The 21,758-nt window shown below is 42.6% G+C and overlaps 1 protein-coding gene across 4 annotated transcripts in view; it reads right to left on the reverse strand.

The window, feature by feature from the left end:
* Positions 1-21,538, reverse strand: part of MMRN2 (multimerin 2) — a 30,007-nt gene extending 8,469 nt beyond the window's left edge. For all 4 annotated transcript variants that reach the window (XM_072995084.2, XM_020805951.3, XM_078390975.1 and 1 more), the window contains exons 1-4: positions 20,641-21,538; positions 3,953-4,075; positions 2,656-2,762; positions 1,249-1,323 (exon numbers count right to left, since the gene is read on the reverse strand). In XM_072995084.2, coding sequence (XP_072851185.2) covers positions 1,249-1,323; positions 2,656-2,762; positions 3,953-4,075; positions 20,641-20,888 — 553 coding nt within the window. In that variant the 5' untranslated portion in view covers positions 20,889-21,538. The remainder of the gene's footprint in view (positions 1-1,248; positions 1,324-2,655; positions 2,763-3,952; positions 4,076-20,640) is intronic.
* Positions 21,539-21,758: the final 220 nt, after the last annotated feature.

Here is a 21,758-nt window from a genome sequence, read left to right on the forward strand (position 1 = left end):
CATATGCCATTTGGACCTCTCAAATACTCACCCATATATGCGCACATCTAAGCATGCACATACATGCAAACATGCCCTATCATATCATTATTCTTTTACAAAGGGAATAATATGTTCTAAAACAACGGCACATTAAGAACAGCTAAACACTGTCTGGATTAGGAATGTCTTCAAGAATCTCTTGAAGACTCGGCAATTACATGGACATGTATATTTCCCTGGGAAGAATGTTCCAAAGGTCTAGATCCACCGTCTGAATGACCTTGTCCTTACATGCGGTTTAATTGTATGCATTTGAAGAAGAGCAGAGGTAAATTCAGAAATAATCTGGACACTAGACAGGAAGCTATTGTGGACTAGATTTAGCCTCCATGCTGTCAGGTGCCAATTCTTACAGCCCTCAGCACATTGGATGAAGTTTCAAAAAATCCAGTGAGCTGCACTGGAGGAGGAAACGGTTTGTTTTTTGTGTGTGAGGTACTTTTAAAAGTTGGACACTCATCTCCACTCATGCCCAGTTAGCCCCACAGCTCGGGGGCTCAACACAAAGGTATTTGTGAGTTTGTCGTTCTTGTTTCCCTTCCAGCTCTTACCCGCCCTGCCTCTGTGACATAACAAGGATCCACCCCTTGGTTTCAGAAATGCAATTGAAATGGGCAACAATAGGTTTACAAGTAAAGTTTCTGTGGGGAGTTTTACTCAAGTAAGATGAGCAATTTCTTGTCTCTTTCCTAAAGTCTATCACAGACAGGCAACACCCTTCCTAATATTTGGGTGATGCCCCGAAATGTTCAGGTTCTTTGGTATTTAGGGGAAAAGTGAAGACTTGTTCGGTGCAGAGCTTTGCTAGTTTTCTGGATCCTGGTGTTTTTGGTATTGCTGATTTTATTATCATTCTACCATTTTAAGTAAAAACTATTTTAAAAATGTCTTTATAATGCTTGCACAGACTAAAATAGCTATCCCTTCTACAACTACTACCATTTTAAAGGTGGTTTTATTTTGTGCTTTTCATTATTTTGAGCTGCGTAAAGAAATTAGCATATAAAATTATCATCACCACCACCACCATTGTTTGAAGGCATTCCTTATAGCAAGCACAACTTGATCTTCTATACTGGCAGAAATATTCCATCTAGTAATAGGATGTAGAGATTCCATAGAGAATTATAAACTTAAGATTTAATAAAAAGCAAGATCAGGACATGATATTGTAATTGTAGGATGATACACTCAATTTAACTCTACTTTGGCTTGAGAATGTTTCTCTGTCTTCTTCCCAGCTTCCTAGCTGATCAGCGGATGCCGGCAAGAAATTCGGCTCTGTAAACAAAATTTGATAAATCAGTGATTTTCCTTGAACTTTTTACAGCTCAATTCAGACAAAAAGTCCTGTTTCATTTAAATAAAATATTTCACTCATAAAACATCCCAGATATTAATCAGTTTCTGCTAGACATGCTGGTGCATCATAACCCTTCATCTATAAATCACATTGCTTAGAGTTTATATGAATGCCTTTATCACTTAGACCACTTCACAGTTATTTTGATCACCCTGATTACCAATTTCTATGGGAAATCAGTTGTGTCTCCATATTGCACACACAGAACAGTTCAAGCTGAGATCAGTTAACTTTGGATCATGTGAAGAAAAGGTGTTCACAAAAAAGGTTTGTCATCTTCGTCCACCTCTGCTGCCCTCAAAAGACTCTCCATTGTTGGAGCTTCCTCCGTAACAGTGTGGGCTATGCTTGGGGGTGCTGTAGTGGGAGCAAGGAATCACACCCCAAAACAAACCAACAGGTGGAGTTCCCCTTCTATCTTTTCCCTCCTCTTCTCGTTTTTTAACCAATCCTCCACTTCACATTTCATAGCCCAGGCTGTTGAATCCTGAATGCTCCACAGAGGCTTTTCAGAGCTGCAACTGGGTACAAAGGGGAGGAGATCTTGAAGTCCTCTTCCTTCCATTCATGGCTCTTAGGGTCCCATGGCCTTCAGGGATGTGCATGGTAAAGGCAACATTTGAACTGGGGATTTTCTTCATCCTAGCCCAGTTTCTTGGCAACTGCTAGACTAGCAATCTCAGCGCATCACACAATCAGCCGCGTAGTTCTTTGCAGATGTACAATCTACAGAGACCCCTTCTGGAATCAGAGTTTAATTTTATGCCACGTTTACTTCTTGTGCTTCAGCTAAAATACCATATGGATAAAGACTGCAACACTGTGTTTTCCTTGCCAGAATTACTCTTTTCAGAACACTTGGATAACATTTGGCATGGGAAGAAGCCATATTAAATACTTCTCCCATGTGGACAGGGCAACACAAGAAAAAGTGGTGGTCCTGTACAGCAAAGGTAATGTCAAAAAGGTCCTTGGGCTAACAGATAGGTCTGATGCTCTGGCTGATTCTGTAACAAGCTATGCGCAGTCTCTAATATGTCACAGTATATTCTACAACAGTGGTTCCCAGCCTTGGGCGACCCAGATGTTCTTGGACTGCAACTCCCAGGAAACCTAACCAGCACAGCTAGTGGTGAAGACTTCTGGGTATTGCAGTCCAAGGTTACGCAAGGTTGAAAGTCACTGTTCTATAGGATATCCCTACTGTTGTGTCTCGCCGCAGCATTTATGTGCCTTAAGGCCTTTCTTACCGTGGTGTTCACAGTCCTTGCCAATGTAGCCAGGACAGCACTTCCAATACAGAGAGCTCACAACTTTTTGTTTTACCTGGTAGACCGGCTTGAGAGCTGCTCTGTACCTAGAGATGTGAAAAAACAACAGCAGGTAAGCAAAATCTCAGATATTAAAAATATTGATTTCCTGGCTCCTGGATCAAGAAACATGTCGATCTAACCTATGGTGACTGTATGAGAAGCTTTAGCCAAGACCCAAATCTTGAAACCTACCTTTTCTTATCCTCAATCATCTCATGAAGAACTGATTTAAATAAGTGTAAACTTGCAAAAATTGCAGTTTGAATGAAAATTTACTACTGAAATTGAATGTGGAGTTCTTTAGATTTAAACAGCATCCTCTAAGGAAAAGAGTATGCATTCATGTGTATAATGCCAAACTAATATCTCCCCAGTACCTAAAGGCATCATGCTAACTGGGGTGGGGGTGGGGGGGTGTTGCAAGCCTCATGGCATCCACAGCCCAGTTTGTCATCAGTTCATACCCTCTAGTATCTACTGCAGAGGACATTTTCAAACAAACATTTTCTTCCATCTTAAAACACACACACACAAACACAAATCTCTTGTGGGGTGACAAGGTGCTTGTCCCCAGTACACCTGTGGGGTGACAGGTGTACTGGGATTCCTGCAGAGGTGCCTAAAGATCATTGCCCCCTCCCCGTATTGCCCAAACCAATATAGAGTTAGCAGAGGAAAACCATAGTATTTTGCCTCTGGAAATCCTGGTAAACAAAAATCCATGTTCTAGTTGAGAGACAGTTGGCCTCCCTGCTGAAATTCCCTGTGGATAACATTTGGCAGTGTGACGCAGGACTCAACCAAATCTGCTGTCCTGCTAGATTATCTCAATCTGCACTGACTACTCTTTCCTTTCTGGCTACAACTAAAATATCTAGTTTGAATACATTTGTGGGGTCAGTGTTGCGGTTAATGAAACTTAGCAAAGTTGGGCTTGCCTGATTGTAACAACATAACAAACACCTTTTTGTGTTTCCATGGGCCCTCCATCACAGTGCCCTATGCAACATTAGGATTTGTAATGTAGGCAGGCTAGGCATTCCTGTTACACTTAGCTTGATTTCAGAGACATTCCCTTGACCCAGGGAGCTCTGGAGACCACCGTCTTTGAGATACTATTAGGGAAAACATGACATTTGGACTGCTTGATGTAAACCAGCGTCCATCCTCAAAGGTAGACTAGACCTGAAAGCAAGCGTGAGATCTCGTTAGGAAGAAGGGCTGACATACTTACATGATCTTCTGGCAATCTGGCGTCCCATTTGGACATGGCTGCTGTGACTTTATGATATATTTCTCTGTCTGGCATACAGCTGTGTACGTGACCAGCCGGGACCGAACAGAGGAGCACCAGTTCCTAGGTCAGAAGCGGGAAATGCAGGAAGGAAGTATGAAAGCAGACACCAATTATTATAAGCAGACACACATCGTTTCCACAAACAGATCCTCTGCGCCTCTAATGAGTGCAGCAGAGGCTGTAGCTATGCTGGGAAAAGCTGTCCCTGATCCTTTCTGTCTGCAGCACAACAGGAGGCCCTCATTTTAATAGGCATACAAACCTTGCCTGTGTACCTTTGTCTGTGGTTTCTACACTTCTGTAGGTGAGCCTGATATAGATAACATGGATAGTGATGTTAACCATGTGGTGTTTTGCTGGCCGCACATAAAAACTGTGCCCTATAGGTGTGGGAGACCAGATAATTCCAGCTTTTGCCCAGATATACCTGTGATCTGAGTGACTGTGTGCTACCAGTTGCCGGGATATAGTAACAATCCAACTAGTCCAAAAAAAGTAGCTTTTCTAAACTCCAGCTATAACCAGCAAGACTGTGCCTTGGCTCTATGTCTGCCCTGTCAGATTTTGGACTAGCCCATAAGGACACAGGAGGTTGCCATATACATAACTGGTCCATTGGTTCACTAGCCAAGTTTTGATTACAAACTTATTTCCTGATCTGGTACCCTCTAGATCAGTGGTTCCCAGCCTTGGGTCCCCGGATGTTCTTGGATTACAATTCCCAGAAGCCTTCACCACTAACTGTGCTGGCCGAGGTTTCTGGGAGTTGCAGTCCAAGAATTATCTGGGGACCTAAGCTTGGGAACCACTGCTCCAAGTGACTAGCCCCAGCCAGTCACCATGGCCAATAGTCAGCAATGATGGGGTTCAAGAACAGGTGCAAAGTCAACATATTAGGAAAAGCCACTCAGCACTAAGTGGCTGCAGATCTTTTAGGTAAGAAGCTGTTCTAGTTCTTTCCAGATTAGGACCTGATATGTCCTTAGCCAAGGTCCTCCTCCAGATGGCTCTGCCACAGACACCAGGGCAGGTAGCTTTGGGTAGAAATGGAGAATCTCTCAGTGGTGGCATCCTACCTATGGAATGCCCTCTGCAGAGAAGCTCACCTAATGCCTGCTTTCTGGCCTCTTCCACACCAGGAGAGGACCCTTCAATTTTGCCAAGGGTTTTAAAAACATTTTAAATGCTCCTACACCTCTCACTGGACTTAAAGTGAATCCCTTTACCATCATCTGCTGCATTATCTTGGATATGTATTCTGATGTCTTTATCAATTGTTTCATTGTGGCATCGTAATTGCATTTTGTATTTCAGCAAGTTCTGTTCTAAACAGATGTGGTGGCGCTGCGGGTTAAACCGCAGAAGCCTCTCTGTGCTGCAAGGTCAGAAGATCAGCAGTCATAAGATCGAATTCACACAACAGAGTGAGCTCCCATCACTTGTTCCAGTTCCTGCCAACCTAGGAGTTCGAAACCATGTAAAAATGCAAGTAGATAAATAGGTACAACCTCGATGGGAAAGCAATTGTGTTCTGTGTCTAGTCGCGCTGGCCACATGACCACAAAAACTGTCTTCAGACAAACGATGGCTCTGTGGCTTGGAGATGGGGATGAGCACTGCCACCTAGAGTCAGACACAACTGGACTAAATGCCAGGGGGACCTTTACCTTTACTTAAGTTCTGTTCTATTCGAATTCAGTAACCAGAATCCAACAACTGAAGTATATTTGCATGACTGAAATAGTATAAGCTGTGCTGGCAAACTGCTTATCAACAAGATGCTGGTTCTGTTCTGGGGCATGCCAATGGCATCTCATTAATTGGCAGCAATTTCCCATCATTCATGACTCATACCATTTCACTTACATTAGCAGAAATCGGCAATTGGATTAGATCAACCGATCAGTCAGTTGCTAAGGCTAAACTTAGAACCTTCTCTGTGCAAAGCATGTGCTCGTCCACTGAGCTCATTCTGCTCACAACTCTTCACGTGCCATCTTGACTCCATCCCTAAATCTGTTATAGGACCACCTCTGAGCCAGCCATCCATTGTCTTCATCCATTGAGTCTTCATTTTTGGGAGTAAAATTTGGCAATGACTCTGCTTGCCCTGTGTTTGGGTTTTGCAGATATCAGAAAGGCAGTGGCGCAGCTTTGCAATGGAACAAAACATTATAGTAAGAGGCCTCCTGTCTTGTTCTACACGCAGAAATGTGTTGGCACAGTTTGCCATCTATATTGGCAAAGGAGTTCTTTCACATCTGGGAGGGGGCAGGTTGTTCCTTCCCATTGTGCTGATATAAATACTCCTTTCTCTTAAAAGAGCAGGTGAGTAAACAACCCCATAAAACATAAAATTTTACACAATGCCTCCAGCGTCACAGAGGGAATTCAGAAAGGTCAAGCGACCTTTTTCACTGGGCTGTTTTAGGAAGATTTGCATTGAAATAAGATGGTGGTTGTCTTGGGGGTGGAGAACGAGCCTACAGCATCTAAAAGAATGGCTGGACGGCACTGCAGCGGCTGCCGCCACCCTCCTCTTATATCTTGGAGTGGGAACAGAGGAACTAAAGCTCTGATAATGTCCATACATGGGAAAGTTTTAGCTTTGAGGCCAGAGCCACAGAAACAATGGGAAAATACTTAAAACACAGAAGTGGGAGATGAGGTCAGCCCAACAAGGAAGGTGGGGTAGGGAGGGAGAGTGGAAAACCTAGCCATCAGCACACTTGGGGGAAGAAAGCAATGAAAGAAACTGAAACCAAGGGTCACAATGTAGCCAGACTTTAATGAGTCTGGTTACCGTACCTCAAAAGGGATATTGTGTAGCTGGAAAAGGGCAACCCAAATAAACAAGGGTCTGGAGCAGCACTTTTATGGGGTAAAATTACAATGCCTACCCTTGTTTAGGTCAGGCCAGGAGCAGACATTGGAGGAGCCTTAGAGCCAAAAGCACAACAAAGCTGCTGAGAGATAAACAGAGGCAGTTTTCTTGGGTTTGTAAAATCAGCCTTCTAAGATGCCTCTGCTTAAGTCCTGAACATCAATCATGAAACAAAGCAAGCTAGGAGGTAAGAAAGCACAGATGCTTTCATTAGTCAAGGATTTTCCTCTTCTAAGCACAGACTATCTCTAAAGCTGTTCCTAGTCCTGGAAAAGCAGTAGAAGACTTGAGAGAGGTGCATACAATTACACATGGTGGGAGGAATTGAAGAGAGATACGTTTTTCTCTGGTCTTCCCAAAAAAGATCGACTCCACAGTCAGCCACTGGCTTTCACTGAAGGATGCAAGATTTGAAACAGATAAAACGAAGCACTTCTGCACACAGTACATTCTCTGCCACCAGATGTCATCATATGCATCAAAGATGCAATATCCACATTAGGCTACCCACATTTAGCCACATCCTAAAATATAGCAGTGTCACAACATCCAGATCATTTGTTTTTGGTGCACTAAGTGCAATTTTAAATCTAGAGGAAATTTTCCCATCCTTATACATCATTTGAATTCTTCATTCCATTCTGAGTGGATTTGCATCAAATGCATTATTTCCCTACAAGACCTGTAAACAACACTTGCTTATTTTGTTGTTTCTGAGGATGCCATTAATACCTTCAGTCACACAGAAGTTACCAAACACCCAGAAGCTGATGATGGCCCACACAGAGACACCAAAAGATGTTGCAAATATTGTTACTGGGCATCAGCAGGTAAATGATATATCATCACCATGCTGAAAATGCCGGGAAGCATCCATCTGATCCTGTTAATTTATCTAATGCATCAGTCCTATACTCAATTCACTTCTTTTACCAAAAAGGTTGTCTCAAGCTTCAAAACAGAAATATCCCATAGTGTTAATTTAGCATGATCATATGGATTACAAAGTTATTGAAAATAACTTTAAGGTTCCCTGGCCACAGAAATTGCAGGGGAAGCTGCAATTAAAAAGTTAATTGCAGCAGGGGAAGCTGCAATTAAATAAAAAAACTGTATTTGGATCCTAAAGCAACCCATTGAAAAGGAGTGTTAGGCAAGTCAACTCCAACCATAGAGGAACATTGGACTTAGACAAAGCTTTCCAACCATTTTGGGAGGACAAAACCTATGCTTTCTGATGCTGGTTCAAATCTGGAAAATCGAATAAAACTTCTTAAAGCAAAGTTGAAGAGTATCTGCTGGAGTCCATGAAGAACACATGGGCTGAAATCCTGTTGCTTAGTGGAATAAATGTAAAGCAGATGCTTTACTACCTAGTTGAACTCCTTCCCTACACTATTTGTGAAATAATCCATCTGGGAAACTGAAGTCAGAAGCAGCCAATTCAGAAGCTTTATGGGAAGCAGAGGTCATTAATGGCAGACCACAATGGTTTTTTGATTTCTAAGATGAGTCCAAAACTTCCCTTGCACTGGATTAATGGAATGATAAAATGCTTTCTCTTTCCTCAAAGTATCTTTGGTTCTTTCTTAATGGTCATTATCACCACCACAATGGGAGAGCACTACAGAATTCATTAAATAGGTTGCTTTTAGCTTTCATCTGTGCTCAGTGGAAGGCCCTATTGGTGTAACGCTTGCACTTATCTTTCAGGCTCTCTTTGCATTAACTATGTACAAGGATGTTTGTAGACACAGTTTGCATGAATTAAACATTGTCTTCTAAATGCATCAATCCTTACTTTCTCTGTAACTGGGACGAGGCCAATGCTAAAGAAATTACAGCAATCACTAGTTTTTTTTTAAATCTTTGCCATACCAGCCCAGGAGAATTCATAGTAAGACAGGAAGGCCAAATAATTTCAATTTCCAACAGATTTTATTTTTTTAGGTGCCATTTAAAAACAAGGCACTGCAACATATATGCGAGTATCACAGATGGGGGGCAAAAAAAGAAAGAAACTACAAATAATGGCAGATATCCTGTTGCTTTGCTATGCATGCAGAAAGCAAATGATAGCACAGCATTCATTCACTTCTAGCTGACAATTAAAGAGCAACCACTGGGATTATCAAGTGCTCTAAATTCCCTAGAACCCCAGCAGTGACTTGTTAATTTCCAGCTAGAAGCAACTAAGTTTTATGCCATTTGCCAAATGCATGTGTAACAATGCAACAGGATTTTAACCAATCTTGCCCTATAAGGTAGTTTAGCAAATGTGCAGTCTTTGTCTCATTGTCTTGCATGCACATGTGCACACACACACACTCAAAACTGTTATACAAGGGCCTGCCTCCTATGACATCACAGGTCTCAGGTTATGCCCACAAAATATCAGGAAACGGGAAGATGCTGATTTAACAAACTTATATAAGTTGAGCACACTGAGACTAGCAAAGGGGAACCAGAAAGAGGAGGTTTTGGTGCAGTTCTAAAGGGGGAGGGGGACCCAAAGCAAGCTGCAGCAAGAATATAAGAGCAAAGTAAGAGGAGAGTGAAGTGAACCAAAAAGTAGGTCACTTACAATTATTCTGGTGGAATACAATATAAGAGCTGAGCAGAGTTTTGGAAGGAGTGAATAGAAAACCATAAAGTTTAACAAAACAAAGTGATTGGCAAGGACACGGTTTAGCAGTAGTTTGAATTGAAGCAACAAAAGAAGAAGAAGTCTTTCAAGCCTGGAGACAAGAAGATGGTGTCGTTTTCAGAAACTCTCAAGGCAAAATTGATCGAGGAACTAGAAGGTGTAGTAAGACTCACGGAGCTGGCACTTTGCAGGAAATGTAACTTTTCCAAACTCTTATTGTCTTGTAGTATATTGTAATAAGAGCTTGAACAGACTTTCATTTTTCCCAAAGTCTGTTTGACAAGAAACAATAGTGGGGCCCAATAAAGGGGGTGGGGATTCTAGAATTAAAAGATATTCTTCACTCAGATCACCTTTGATTTCCAGGGTTATAGGTAAAGGTAAAGGTTCCCCTTGACAATTTATTTTGTCCAGTCATGTTCGACTCTAGGGGGCGGCGCTCATCCCGCTCTTCAAGCCATAGATCCAGCGTTTTTTGTCCGAAGACAATCTTCCATGGTCACATGGCCAGTGCGACTTAGACACGGAACGCTGTTACCTTCCCACCAAGGTGGTCCCTATTTATCTACCCTATTTATCCAAGGTGGTCCCTATTTATCCCTACTCGCATTTGCATGCTTTCGAACCGCTAGGTTGGCGGGAGCTGAGACAAGCGACAGGCACTCACTCCGTCGCGTGGATTCGATCTTACGACTGCTGGTCTTCTGACCCTGCAGCACAGGCTTCTGTGGTTTAGCCCACAGCGCCACCATGTCCCTATTCCAGGGTTATAATGGCAGAAAATAATGTATGTTTGCTACTTACAGTAATGCTTATCTCAGGTTCAGGGGCATTTTGTTTACTTGTTGAGAAGTGTAAAAAAGATTCAGAACTAGTAACCAAGAAAAGGAGAGAGTATTGAGTGCAAATAATGTAAGGTAATTATCCCCATGTCTATAAGCTTTTTGATGGAAAGACTGTTTCCAGCATGTATGCCATAAACCAGACAGTGCAAAACAAGGGGGCTTGATGGAGCTTTGAATGTTTTCCGGGACAATCAAGCAAAACAAACAAGCAATTATGGCTGGGCATTGTTCTGACTTCCCCTTGTATGGGAGCAATGGAGATTTTTGTATTGCTTTCATGTCCTTCCACACTTTGGAGAGTTCCTGCAGGCTCCATTTATTATCACAAGTCAGAAATGAGAAGCTGCATATATGACTGAGGGGAGTAGCTTGTAAAAAGCAGGGAATGGAAGAGCACCATTGTGTTTGTTGTTTCAGGCCACTAAATGTTCTGGGCCAGCTTTAAGTCTGTCTTAGATAATGGTTTCTTAAAAGCCAAATAAACACAAGAAGCCAGACAACACAAGATGTGAAAGTATGTACTACTGGATTGCTCAGAGTAGAAATTATAACAATCCAAAGAGAAAATTTTTGGCATCTGCAGCTCACAACTAGGCAGAGGAGCACCCCTTCTGAAATCCTGGTGTGAAGTATCCCCATATTCTGTTTCCATGACCTTTCGTTATGTTCAGACTATGCATTTCCCCTGAGGGAGGTGTGTTACTTTCATGACTAAACATTTATCTTCTGGCAAAATCCAAAGTACTGTACTGATGTCCCATTGGCAGGATTGTGTTACTAGAACACTGACACTAGCTGTAGGCTGTTTTGAAGAAAAAAATTGCACACACTTATCTGATATAGTTGCCAGCCAATACTATTGGTGGCCACTGATTTCGTCACACAGGACAGATCTTTGAGGTAAAAAGAAGCACCTCTTTTCTCAAAGGAGGCAAATTCTGTCCTTGAGTTCTCTACAATTACTAGAAAACTGTGGGGATGGAGAATTTTTTGTGTTGGGCAGATTGCCGTCCTTGGCAACCTGGTGAGTGGATTTGTAGAATCCTGCTTCTGAGAGAATTTAGACAAAAGAGACCCCTTATTAGGACTGCCCCCCAACTTTGGCCATATGGCAAGTTCGTATCGGAACTATTTGTATCAACCTAGACATGCTCTTGACTGAAGTGAAGTATCCTGACCCAGTCCTGATGTAGATTTAGATTGCACTGGGGGAAATTCATTATTAAGAGGATTAACATTTTTAAGAGACAAGTTGCAAAGCCAGCAAACAGAAGATGGTGACAAAGGGGAAGGAGCTGCACTTTATAAACTGATGCTCCCACCTTCAAAACCCGAAAGGCTGTTTGGCTATGGTTTGGCATAGTTAATCCTGTCTGTGATCTCTCATCTTGACAAAATTCTCAGGTTGAAGTGAATCGGATCGCCAACATGACAGCAATTTGTGTATCCCCCCATTCATGTGAATGGGAGTTCTCCATATTTGGAAAGCCATCAGCAAAAATCTGTACCAGGAAATCCATCAGCGAAATCCAAACCCTCCTGACTAGAGGGTTTGCATTTTGCTGGGTCAAATTAGGCCCGAATCCAAAACTCCAAGTTAGTATGCAGATGGGATCCGGAGTCCCATGCACAGCCTTCCTTCTAATTCTGTGAATCTTGCTTCAGTGAATGTGCGTGCACTATAGGGAGTTTGCAGTAGCATTTCTCCCCTGTTTATAGAACTTCGTTCCTATCCATCCCACCCAGGCTTCAACACTGTAGACCTTTAAGGAGGCCTTTAAAAACTCATATATTTGCCTTGGCCTCTTCCTGAGTTAGGAACTCCTCTGGTTTGAATCATTAGTTATAATATCATCATTTGTATTATTTTTCTTAAATTTGTGTTATGTTTAGTGTCTTTTGTTGTATGCTGTTTGGGATTATCAACTATGAGGAAGCACATTAATTTTAAAAAATCAGTTCATATATAAATCAAGTCATTTTCAAAAAGTGAAGGTAGACCTGTTGCTCTGTAAGAAGAAAACTCAGAATTCATAAGTGGATGATACCTTTATTGGGTCCCATTAAAACGGTGTGCTATTTGCCATCAGGTCAGAGCCCATTTATAGTGACCCATAGGAGGATTTGGAGGCAAGTGGGATTTTAAAGGAGTGGATTTACCAGTTCCACTCCCCTCAGTGAGTTTCCGTGGCCAGGGGGAGATTTGAACCTGGGTCTCCTGAGCCTTACTCCACTCAGTCCACGACACCACACACAATAGCGTACATTCTGTTGAATTATCCAGAACTTTTCTTCAAGTTAGATGGGATGAGGAAATTATGGTGGAAGGGTAGCATAGAAGTGCAAAAATATGCATAAATTAAACTCAGAATCTAAAATTAACAAGCTGCACCGACACATATTACAGTGTTAAATAAATGTACAGGAGACAGAAATCTTCTAGGATTTCCTGCTCTTGATCCACCCTGTATCCGGTTACATCACAGAGATGTTTTTAAAAATCTTCCTTATAGCTAGATTAAGCCACCAAACCTCCCCCCACAGGAAAACTGATGGAAATAGCAGACTTCCACCAGACAGAGATGGAACCACCTGCTGTGAGACGACGGCAACTAGTGTGATACTGTATAAGACTTTGTATGGGAAAACGGCGAAAGACTGGTATTTATTTTTATATAGCTGGTGGAGGTCTCCATCTGGTGACTGAATTGTTTCCTCTGATTTGATTCTCATGTCTGCCCTTGGGGCCATTTCTTCAGTGCAATGAGTGCATTCGTGTTGGGAAATGTCTGAAAGCCACAGTTAGATCACCGCCACCATGTGAAGGCTACACACTCCCTTTTCCTGAGGTGTGTGCATGTACTGAGAAACCGATGTTGAGCATGGCTCTTTTTTGTCATCCTCACTGAGCCGTAATTACTGCAACTAATGTCCATGGCAACTGGCAATGTTGGATGGCAGTGCACAGTTACCTGTAGAACATCAGAGACGTTTGGCCAGTCAAAAAGGCCTTGAATAATCCCCAGGGCGAGTAGGGCAGAGCACCTCAGTCCAGAGAAAGTGGAGCATTCCACTTGAAAGCTTACTACAATTAATTTTGAATTAACAGGACCCTTCTTGCACATATCTTGATTGCTTAATGAGACACCTCACGGCACACTTTCTGTAGCTGCTGCCACGATAACCACCACACATCTGCGATGATCATCCACAAGTAATGCCAAGGGAGAAATTGAGAGCAGAGTCCCTTAAATAATGTCTCATACCCTAGCCTGATGATGATCAGGGTGTTTAGAAAAGGCAGAGGCACCATGCATTTGGAGTGATCTCTGCAATCTCTTTCTTCCTTTAACTTCATTCTCAAAGGCTACTTTTATTTTAAGAATCTTCTCCCTTTTAAAGGCAATAATCATAATTTCTTAGCATCTGGAGATATGTATCTTCTGTATGTAGGTGTATAACAAATGGCCAGACTGCAGTAAGGATACCTCAGCTGGCATAGATAGTAGGATTCTTGACATGTGTGTCTTCACAGAAATAAAACGACTCCAACACCTCCCAATGTATCCTATGTCAGAAAGTTGTCCACTAGAGACAAAGCTAGACCCAGGCTGGCTAAGAGTCAAATAATACATTACAGATAATTCATCATTAGCAGAGTGGATTCTTTAATAGGGAAAAGCATCAAATTGTCACAACAAGCTCTTTTCTCATCTCATATTGTTTATAAATTAGCTTGCTTTGGTTTGGTGGTTGGTCTTCTGGAGCCCAACACATGCTATGTGGGTAAATCTACTTTGTCAGCCAGGAAGTTCTGCATAAATCACATTTCAGTGAATCATAATGGATTTCATCTCCTATGACAGGCTATCTATAACATTTCAGCAGACCCTGAATGAGTCTTGTAGCATGCATTTATAACAGTACTACTATCTGTTTAACTTGCAAGGCATTTGGCCACATGTTTGACCAGCTGGCCTAGTCAAATAATGACATATTCAGGACTGGGTTTGTACTACTAATTCCATGGCGCCCTATACCAACATTTCTTTGAATACAATAGCTTCCCTGCCATTGTTGTGGTCGGGCTGAGGGAGAAAGTCCAAATCCTTTTTTTGGAGGCTGAACAATTCCAGTCCAGCCTTGGGAGCTTGGCAGGTGCACCAGCCATGCTTAAACACTTCGGAAGGAATTAGCTCAGCCACTCAGGCATCATAATTTGAATGTCAACACTGCAAACGACCCAATTCATCATCAAGTGAAGCCAAGTGAGCATCACCAAGTGGTTTGATTTCTCACTCATCATATGCATGCTTGAAGAACACCACCTCCTTGAATTACACAGGTCTGAGCAGCATGACTGTGGTTGCACATGGATCTCTCTCTCTCTCTCTCTCTCTCTCTCTCTCTCTCTCTCTCTCTCGTCCGTCCGTCCTATCTATCTATCTATCTATCTATCTATCTATCTATCTATCTATCTATCTATCTATCTATCTATCTATCTATCTATCTATCTATCTATCTATCTATCTATCTATCTATCTATCTATCTATCAAATCAGTAAATAAATATTCAATAAATGCTGTGTCCCTGGCCACCCAGAACTCCATGAGTTCAACACTGATGTCATCAAAGTGGTCTACTAGCCCCCAAACACAACATCTCTGCTTCAGCCTCTAGATCAGAAGGTCTTAAGGACCTTTAAAATTTATTACCACACACAGTACTGTATGAAAAGATTGTCAACAATATGGAAGAGAACCCCAAAGAGAGAATTGTTCTCTCTCTGTGTGTTTATGCTTTGTAACATTTTGGGAGCATAAGAGTTATGCAAGCTGTTGGACTACATGGGAGTCTGGTAATCCCAGCATTATTGAATGGAAATAATATTACCAATATAATACCCTGTTTGTGACACTGATGCAACTATAGACATGTACCTTTTGCATCACCAGAGAGGTAGCTGTTTCAGATTAACAAACCAATCAGAAACAGAAGTATTGTGGCACCTTCAAGACAAACAAATTTATTTTGGCATAGGTTTTGTAGGCTACAACCAACTTCTTCAGAGCTGTTATTATCATCAGAGCTCTCTAGCTATGCATGTTACAGTTTTAATAACTGAGTGGCAGAGCTCTTGCCAAATCCAGAGTTTATATTTTGAAAGTGATTTGTTACTAATTACTGGCCAGAATTTTGTTGGTTTTTACACACATACATGAGCAAAAATATGGGCGTTGCAATGGCTAATTGAAGCTAATTAATAAGAAGCCAGTCAAGTGCCTGGATTGTGCACATTGCTCATTGGCTTCAGTTAGCAACAACAACAGGACTCAGACCACGGTTACTAATGATAATGATGATGATGTTGATGATGATGATGATGATGATGATGATGATGATGAAGAAGAAGAAGAAGAAGAAGAAGAAGAAGAAGAAGAAGAAGAAGAAGAAGAATGCCGCCAATGTTTCTTTCATGAGCAAAGTGGTGGAGAGGGTGGTGGCCGATCAGCTTCAAGCTCTCTTGGAAGAAACGGATGCCCTGGATCCATTTCAGTCTGGCTTCAGGCTGCGCCATGGAACAGAGACCTATTGAGGGAGGCTGACAGGGGAAAAAATTCTCTGTTAGACCTTCTCGACATCTTGGTGGCCTTTGATACTGTCGACCACGGTATCCTCCTGGGGAGGCTCTCCAAGCTAGGAATTCGTGGCCCGGCGCTTGCCTGGCTCCATTCCTTCTTGGAGGACCATCCCCAGAGAGTATAGCTTGGGGAGAGTGTCTCGGCCCCGTGGAGCCTCAATCGTGGGGTTCCACAGGGGTCGATTATCTCCCCAATGCTATTTAATATCTTTATGAGGCTGTTGGGTGGAGTCATCAGTGGATGTGGGGCATCGTGTCATCAATGTGCGGATGACACCCAGCTCTACATCTCCTTTTCACCAACTGCAGGTGATGCCGTCCTGTCCCTCCAGCGCTGCCTGGGGACTGTACTGGAGTGGATGCAGGAGAATGGGTTGAGGCTGAACCCGGACAAGACGGAGGTCGTGAGGGTGGGTGCCCCCACTGTTGGCGGCTTGGGTGACTCCCTCTCGTTTGGGGGGGTGACCCTCACCGCAAAGAGTGGGATTTGCAGTCTGGGGATCCATCTGGACCCTGCGCTCTCCATGGAGACTCAGGTGGCGTCGGTGGTCCGCACTGCCTTTTTTCATCTCTGGCGGATAGCCTGGCTGCGACCCTATCTCGATGTAGGGGTGCTCACCACCTTGGTCCACGCGCTTGTAATCTCAAGATTAGACCACTGCAATGCGCTCTATGTGGGGCTACCTTTGAGACTGATGCGGAAACTCCAAGTGGTGCAGAATGCAGTGGCCAGACTCCTAAGTGGAGCGCGAAGATACCATCACATCTCTCCTATTCTGGCCGCACTGCATTGGCTGCCCATTCGGTTCCGCGTTGACTTCAAAGTTTTGACGCTTACGTTTAAAGCCCTAAATGGTTTAGGGCCTCGATACTTGGCAGAACGCTTACTCCCACCCAGTTCTACCCATGTCACCTGTATGAGTCAGGAGGTGAGGCTGAGGAGCCTGACGCTGAGGGAGGCCCGGAAGGAAAAAACAAGAAACCGGGCTTTCTTGGCAGTGGCTGCTCGCCTATGGAACAACTTACCACCTCCCTTGCTGGGTATTTTAAAGAAACAACTGAAAACATGGATGTTCAGGCAGGCCTTCCCCCTTTCCAGCTAATACCTAATTATTCTTTTTTCCTTTCTGCTATAATAAACCCTGTTTCTCGCCATCTTTGGGAAAATTGTATTTTATTTTTTAATGCAAATTATGTTATGTGATATGTCATATGTTTAATTTTATAGTGTATGTTGTAAGCTGCCTAGAGTGGTCACAACTGACTAGATAGGCAGGGTATAAATGAAATAAATAAATAAATAAATAAATAAATAAATAAATAAATAAATAAATAAATAAAGAAAGAAAGAAAGAAAGAAAGAAAGAAAGAAAGAAAGAAAGAAAGAAAGAAAGAAAGAAAGAAAGAAAGAAAGAAAGAAAAAGAAGAAGAAATGTCTGGATCATTGACATTGCAATTTCAGGGGATGCCAGAGTTGAAAAGAATTGGAAAAACTAACAAAGTAGAAAGACCTGGCCATCGAAACATCTCACCTCTGGAAGAAACACACTTCTGAGTCCCTGTAGTCATTGGGGTTTTGGGAACAATATCAAGAAACTTCACACAGTACTATAAGCAGTTGCAGATCTCAGAAATCACACCATCAGAGCTCCATAAAAAATGGCTATATTAGGAACAGCATACATACTGCGCCGATATTTAACAGAAACTTAGGTTTTTGGTTAAAACTTGTTATGTTTTGTATAATACCAGTCAATGGCTTATGACAACCCTTTTCAGGGTTTTCCAGATAGACAATACTCAGGACACAGTTATTTGCAGTTGAATCTTTCTACCAAATAGCTATGACATAACTGCATTACATTATGGTTACTGAACAAGGACCGTTCCACACATTTTTGTAGTACAAACTAATCTTTTGCTTCTGTACTTCTGTTGTGCTGTGTTTCAGGTTTTCTGGCAGAAGGAAAACGTACCGTTGGTCAGCAACTTGCAGCATACAGAAATTCATGCTTCTACTTAGGTTTGAGAAAGGGAAAAGGCCTACTTTTTGAAACTCTAATGTAAGCTTAACCAGCTATTAGGACAGGCTTGGAGATATAAATATAAAGGCAAGTAATTACTTTTAAAATGAAATGTTCCATGCTCTGAAGAGCTGCAGCAAAGTCTGCACCGGGAACCTAGGGCTTTTATCCTCCTCATGTGGAAAGATGCCTTTCCTTGCATGTCAGTGCTTTTGCGACCAAACTCTGTGTCTGCCCTCCCCCCCTCTATCTGGAGAGTCCTTAAATGCCTGGCAAACCCTCAGAGGGGCCCCAGTGTTCAACAGAGCCAAAGAGGAAACAAGGGCCTGTGGATTCCCAACCAAACACAATGGGGTAGATTTCCCCAACTGGGTGCTCTCCAGATGTGTTCACCAAGAACTCCATAAACCACAGACATTCCTGAGAACGTCGGTAATGTTACGGCCACAGCAACAATACACTGGAGTTGGCCTTGGGAGATTCAGGTTCTGTTGCTCACGGAAACATGAAAAGGAATGAAATTTTAACAGCGCAAAGCGGTGCCAGGGCAAAGAACCATGTTGGTGCTGTTATCCCAGGCAGAGTGCTGCCAAGAGGTACTACCATAAAAATTCATTATGCTTTCTACTGAGCCTTTTCTATTTTATCAGACCTACTTCCATGGTATGGGCATCTCTGAAATGCACTGACTTTGGAACTCTCACAAACACATACAAAGAGCAGCACTTTCTCTTACCTGGTTTGTCTTTTCTAAATATGAGGATGGGGGTTTGCTCAGTTAGTGCCTCTTGGTCTTAGGGAATAGGAAAAAAATTGGTCTGTGTTGTTGTTGCTACCATGATTTTCTAGCCACTCTGCTTCTGAGATGGCATCTCATCCACTTGGAAAAACTGATTCCAGATTCTTGATCACCTTGCTACAGTCTCTATATGTGATACTGGACAAGTACCATATTTTCAACCAGCAAGCTGTCTGTGGACTGTTTTCTTGGAGTTGTTGCAATACTGAACCCTCTGTCATTGGCAGGGAGGGGGGATTTCTTATAAGATGGGTATCAGAGCTGAGTATTCTCAGGCACTTACCAACACCCATACTTTGGCAGGGGGTTCATCTCTGGCTGCAACAGCCTCCCGGCCCTCTTGTTGTTCATCTCATCATCGATGGCCTGTTCATCCACTCTATATCTATTTCCCCTGGCCAGCAGGAGAATGACAGTAAAATTTTGAAGCAACCTTGTTCCTCTTCAAGTTTTGGTCTACAAATCCTACAGTCCCTTACTCATTTCTGTGTTAGCTGTGGCCTCTGGAAGCTGAAGGTCAACATTTCCTCCCTCACAGTAATTTTTGGGTGGGTGGGTGAGGATGCCAAGAGAAGGAGCACCATGGGCTGGACATGGTCCACAAACTGCACTTGGCCCCTGCAGTAAGCAATGCAAGTGAGCAGAAGAACCACAGAGTTGCTACAGCCTGCTCATATCTCCATCCTTCTTCTCTTGGTGCAGTGGGGATTGGGCCGAGAGGCAAAACAAAGGGGTCAGCACAAGGAAGAGGTGGACAATAAGGACATGTTGCTCAGGGACAAACTCCTGGAGCTACCACTGCTCCAAGGAGTGTAAAAAAAAAAAAAAAGCCATTCTCTCATACTCAGAAATGCATCCTTTCCACTAGAAGTGCCAGAGATGAATCTGTGCCTGGAAAGAAATGTGTACGTGGAGCAATGGCCTCTAAAAACTGACTCAGGAAACCTGTTCATGCAGATTTCAGAGCACAATGGACATTCTGGCAAAGGGATGCGGCTGTAAAGGGGAGAGTTCGGCCACTCTAGAATTCCCTACCTAGGAGGGCCACTGTAGTCCAAACACCGTCACCTTTCCAAGCTCTTCTAAAGGGCTTCTGTAAGAGAAGTGTTTTCATCCACTGAAAAAATTAATCCTTGCCATCAGCAAGCATGCAAAGGGAATATGGTGTCACCCAGACCAAATGTTCTCAAATGGCAGTCACCAGACCATGGGTGGTCTATAGCATTCACTTTGGCAATCCATGTTTGTAATATGGCCGTCCCACCCAACTTCGTATCCTCTTCATGCATTGGACTACATCAGCCTCCGTGAACATGAACTGCCTGCTGGCTGGAAATATGGAACTTGTGCAATATCACCCACGAAGATCACTCAAATTGGAGAAGATAAACATTACCCTGTGTTACAAAAATATCATTTCAATAATGAACATAAAGCAAATATGGATAATGGATAAAGAAAGTTTATTAATTGGTGCACTGACTTCTAATACTTCTCAGGAGGCTCATGAAAGAAATAGTTTGAGAACTCCTCATATTACTCTTAATATTCATTTGTTTGCCTCTGATCTCTAAAGAAAGTTAGAAGATGAAAAAGATGACTATATATATATATATAGCTGTAGTTTGGTGCTTCTTCTATGAAGCATTGCTTCCAAGAATACACATCCAGAATCTCTAGCCATCTTTTTGGATACAATTCCTGCATCCCTTACTTATGATCTACGTGCAATTTCAGCACTTCTCCCAAATAAAAGAATTAATTTCTTTTCAGCTGATACATACCCATTTCTGGATGGATGGTATCCAGCGTCATAATTGTCTCTCTCAATCGCAGTGACAGAAGCTTGGCTTGGGGTTTCCTCACTGCCAACTTCTCTTTCCCAGTGTTCTTCAGGCAGGGAAGACCGCTGTGGGTTTGTTGGCATCCTGTGATCTTGTGCCCATGGCTTATGCCCATGGGGATACCTTGATCTGACATCTGACTGCACCAACTCAATAGTGCCACAGAGGAGTAAAATCTTAGCTATCATTGCAGATCCTTTTCAGCTGCTTATGCCTCTCTGCGCTTCAGAGTGAGTTGTTCCTACAATCCTCCTTGCACCATTCCTTAAGCTGAAACTTCGAAGGGGGGAATTACACTCGTAACAAAGAGCGGAAGCTAAGTGGTCAGCCCTCCGAGCTACAATGGAAATGTCAGAGGTCAGACGACAGTGTGCAATGGGTTCCTGTGAGTGGAGCCCAAAAACACATGGAGGTGGGGAGAAAGACAGTTGTGTGTGTGCAAAGGGGAAGGGATCATGGTTTATTGAAGGGGAAAAAAGTACTTGTGATTTTTGTCTGACTACTCAACTTATCACCAGGCAGGAACTGAGTCTTTTATCAGCTCCCTTCTTGCTGGGGTACAGGAAAAGGATGTTAGCTTTAATGAAGAGGCGAGGAAAAGAAAATATTGAGTGATGGCGTAGGTTCCCAAGCTCTGTGATACAGTACATACAAACCAACCTTATATTTGCAGAGAATAGATAGATATCTTGTTTTAAAACACACACCTAGATTCCACAATAAATGAAAATTATGCCAAATAGGTTAATTTGCATGGTATTCATTTACATGTTTTGTTTAGGTCCACCCACTCCAGCCACTGAAAATCTTCCATAGGTTGTGTGTGTGTGTGTGTGTGTGTGTGTGTGTGTGTGTGTGTGTGTGTGTGTGTGTGTGTGTGTGTGTGTGTGTGTGTGTGTGTGTGTGTGTGTGTGTGTGTGTGTGTGTGTGTGTGTGGCAGCTTGATTTAAGAAAGGAAGGAAAAAAGAAAAATGAAATTCTGAGGAAACTTAACCATGTCCAGTCAAAATCACATATTGCTCCTTTTTGATATACAAGAAAAGAGAGAACACCCAGTC

This window comes from Pogona vitticeps, chromosome 3, assembly GCF_051106095.1.
Source record: "Pogona vitticeps strain Pit_001003342236 chromosome 3, PviZW2.1, whole genome shotgun sequence".
NCBI classification, from domain to species: domain Eukaryota; kingdom Metazoa; phylum Chordata; class Lepidosauria; order Squamata; family Agamidae; genus Pogona; species Pogona vitticeps.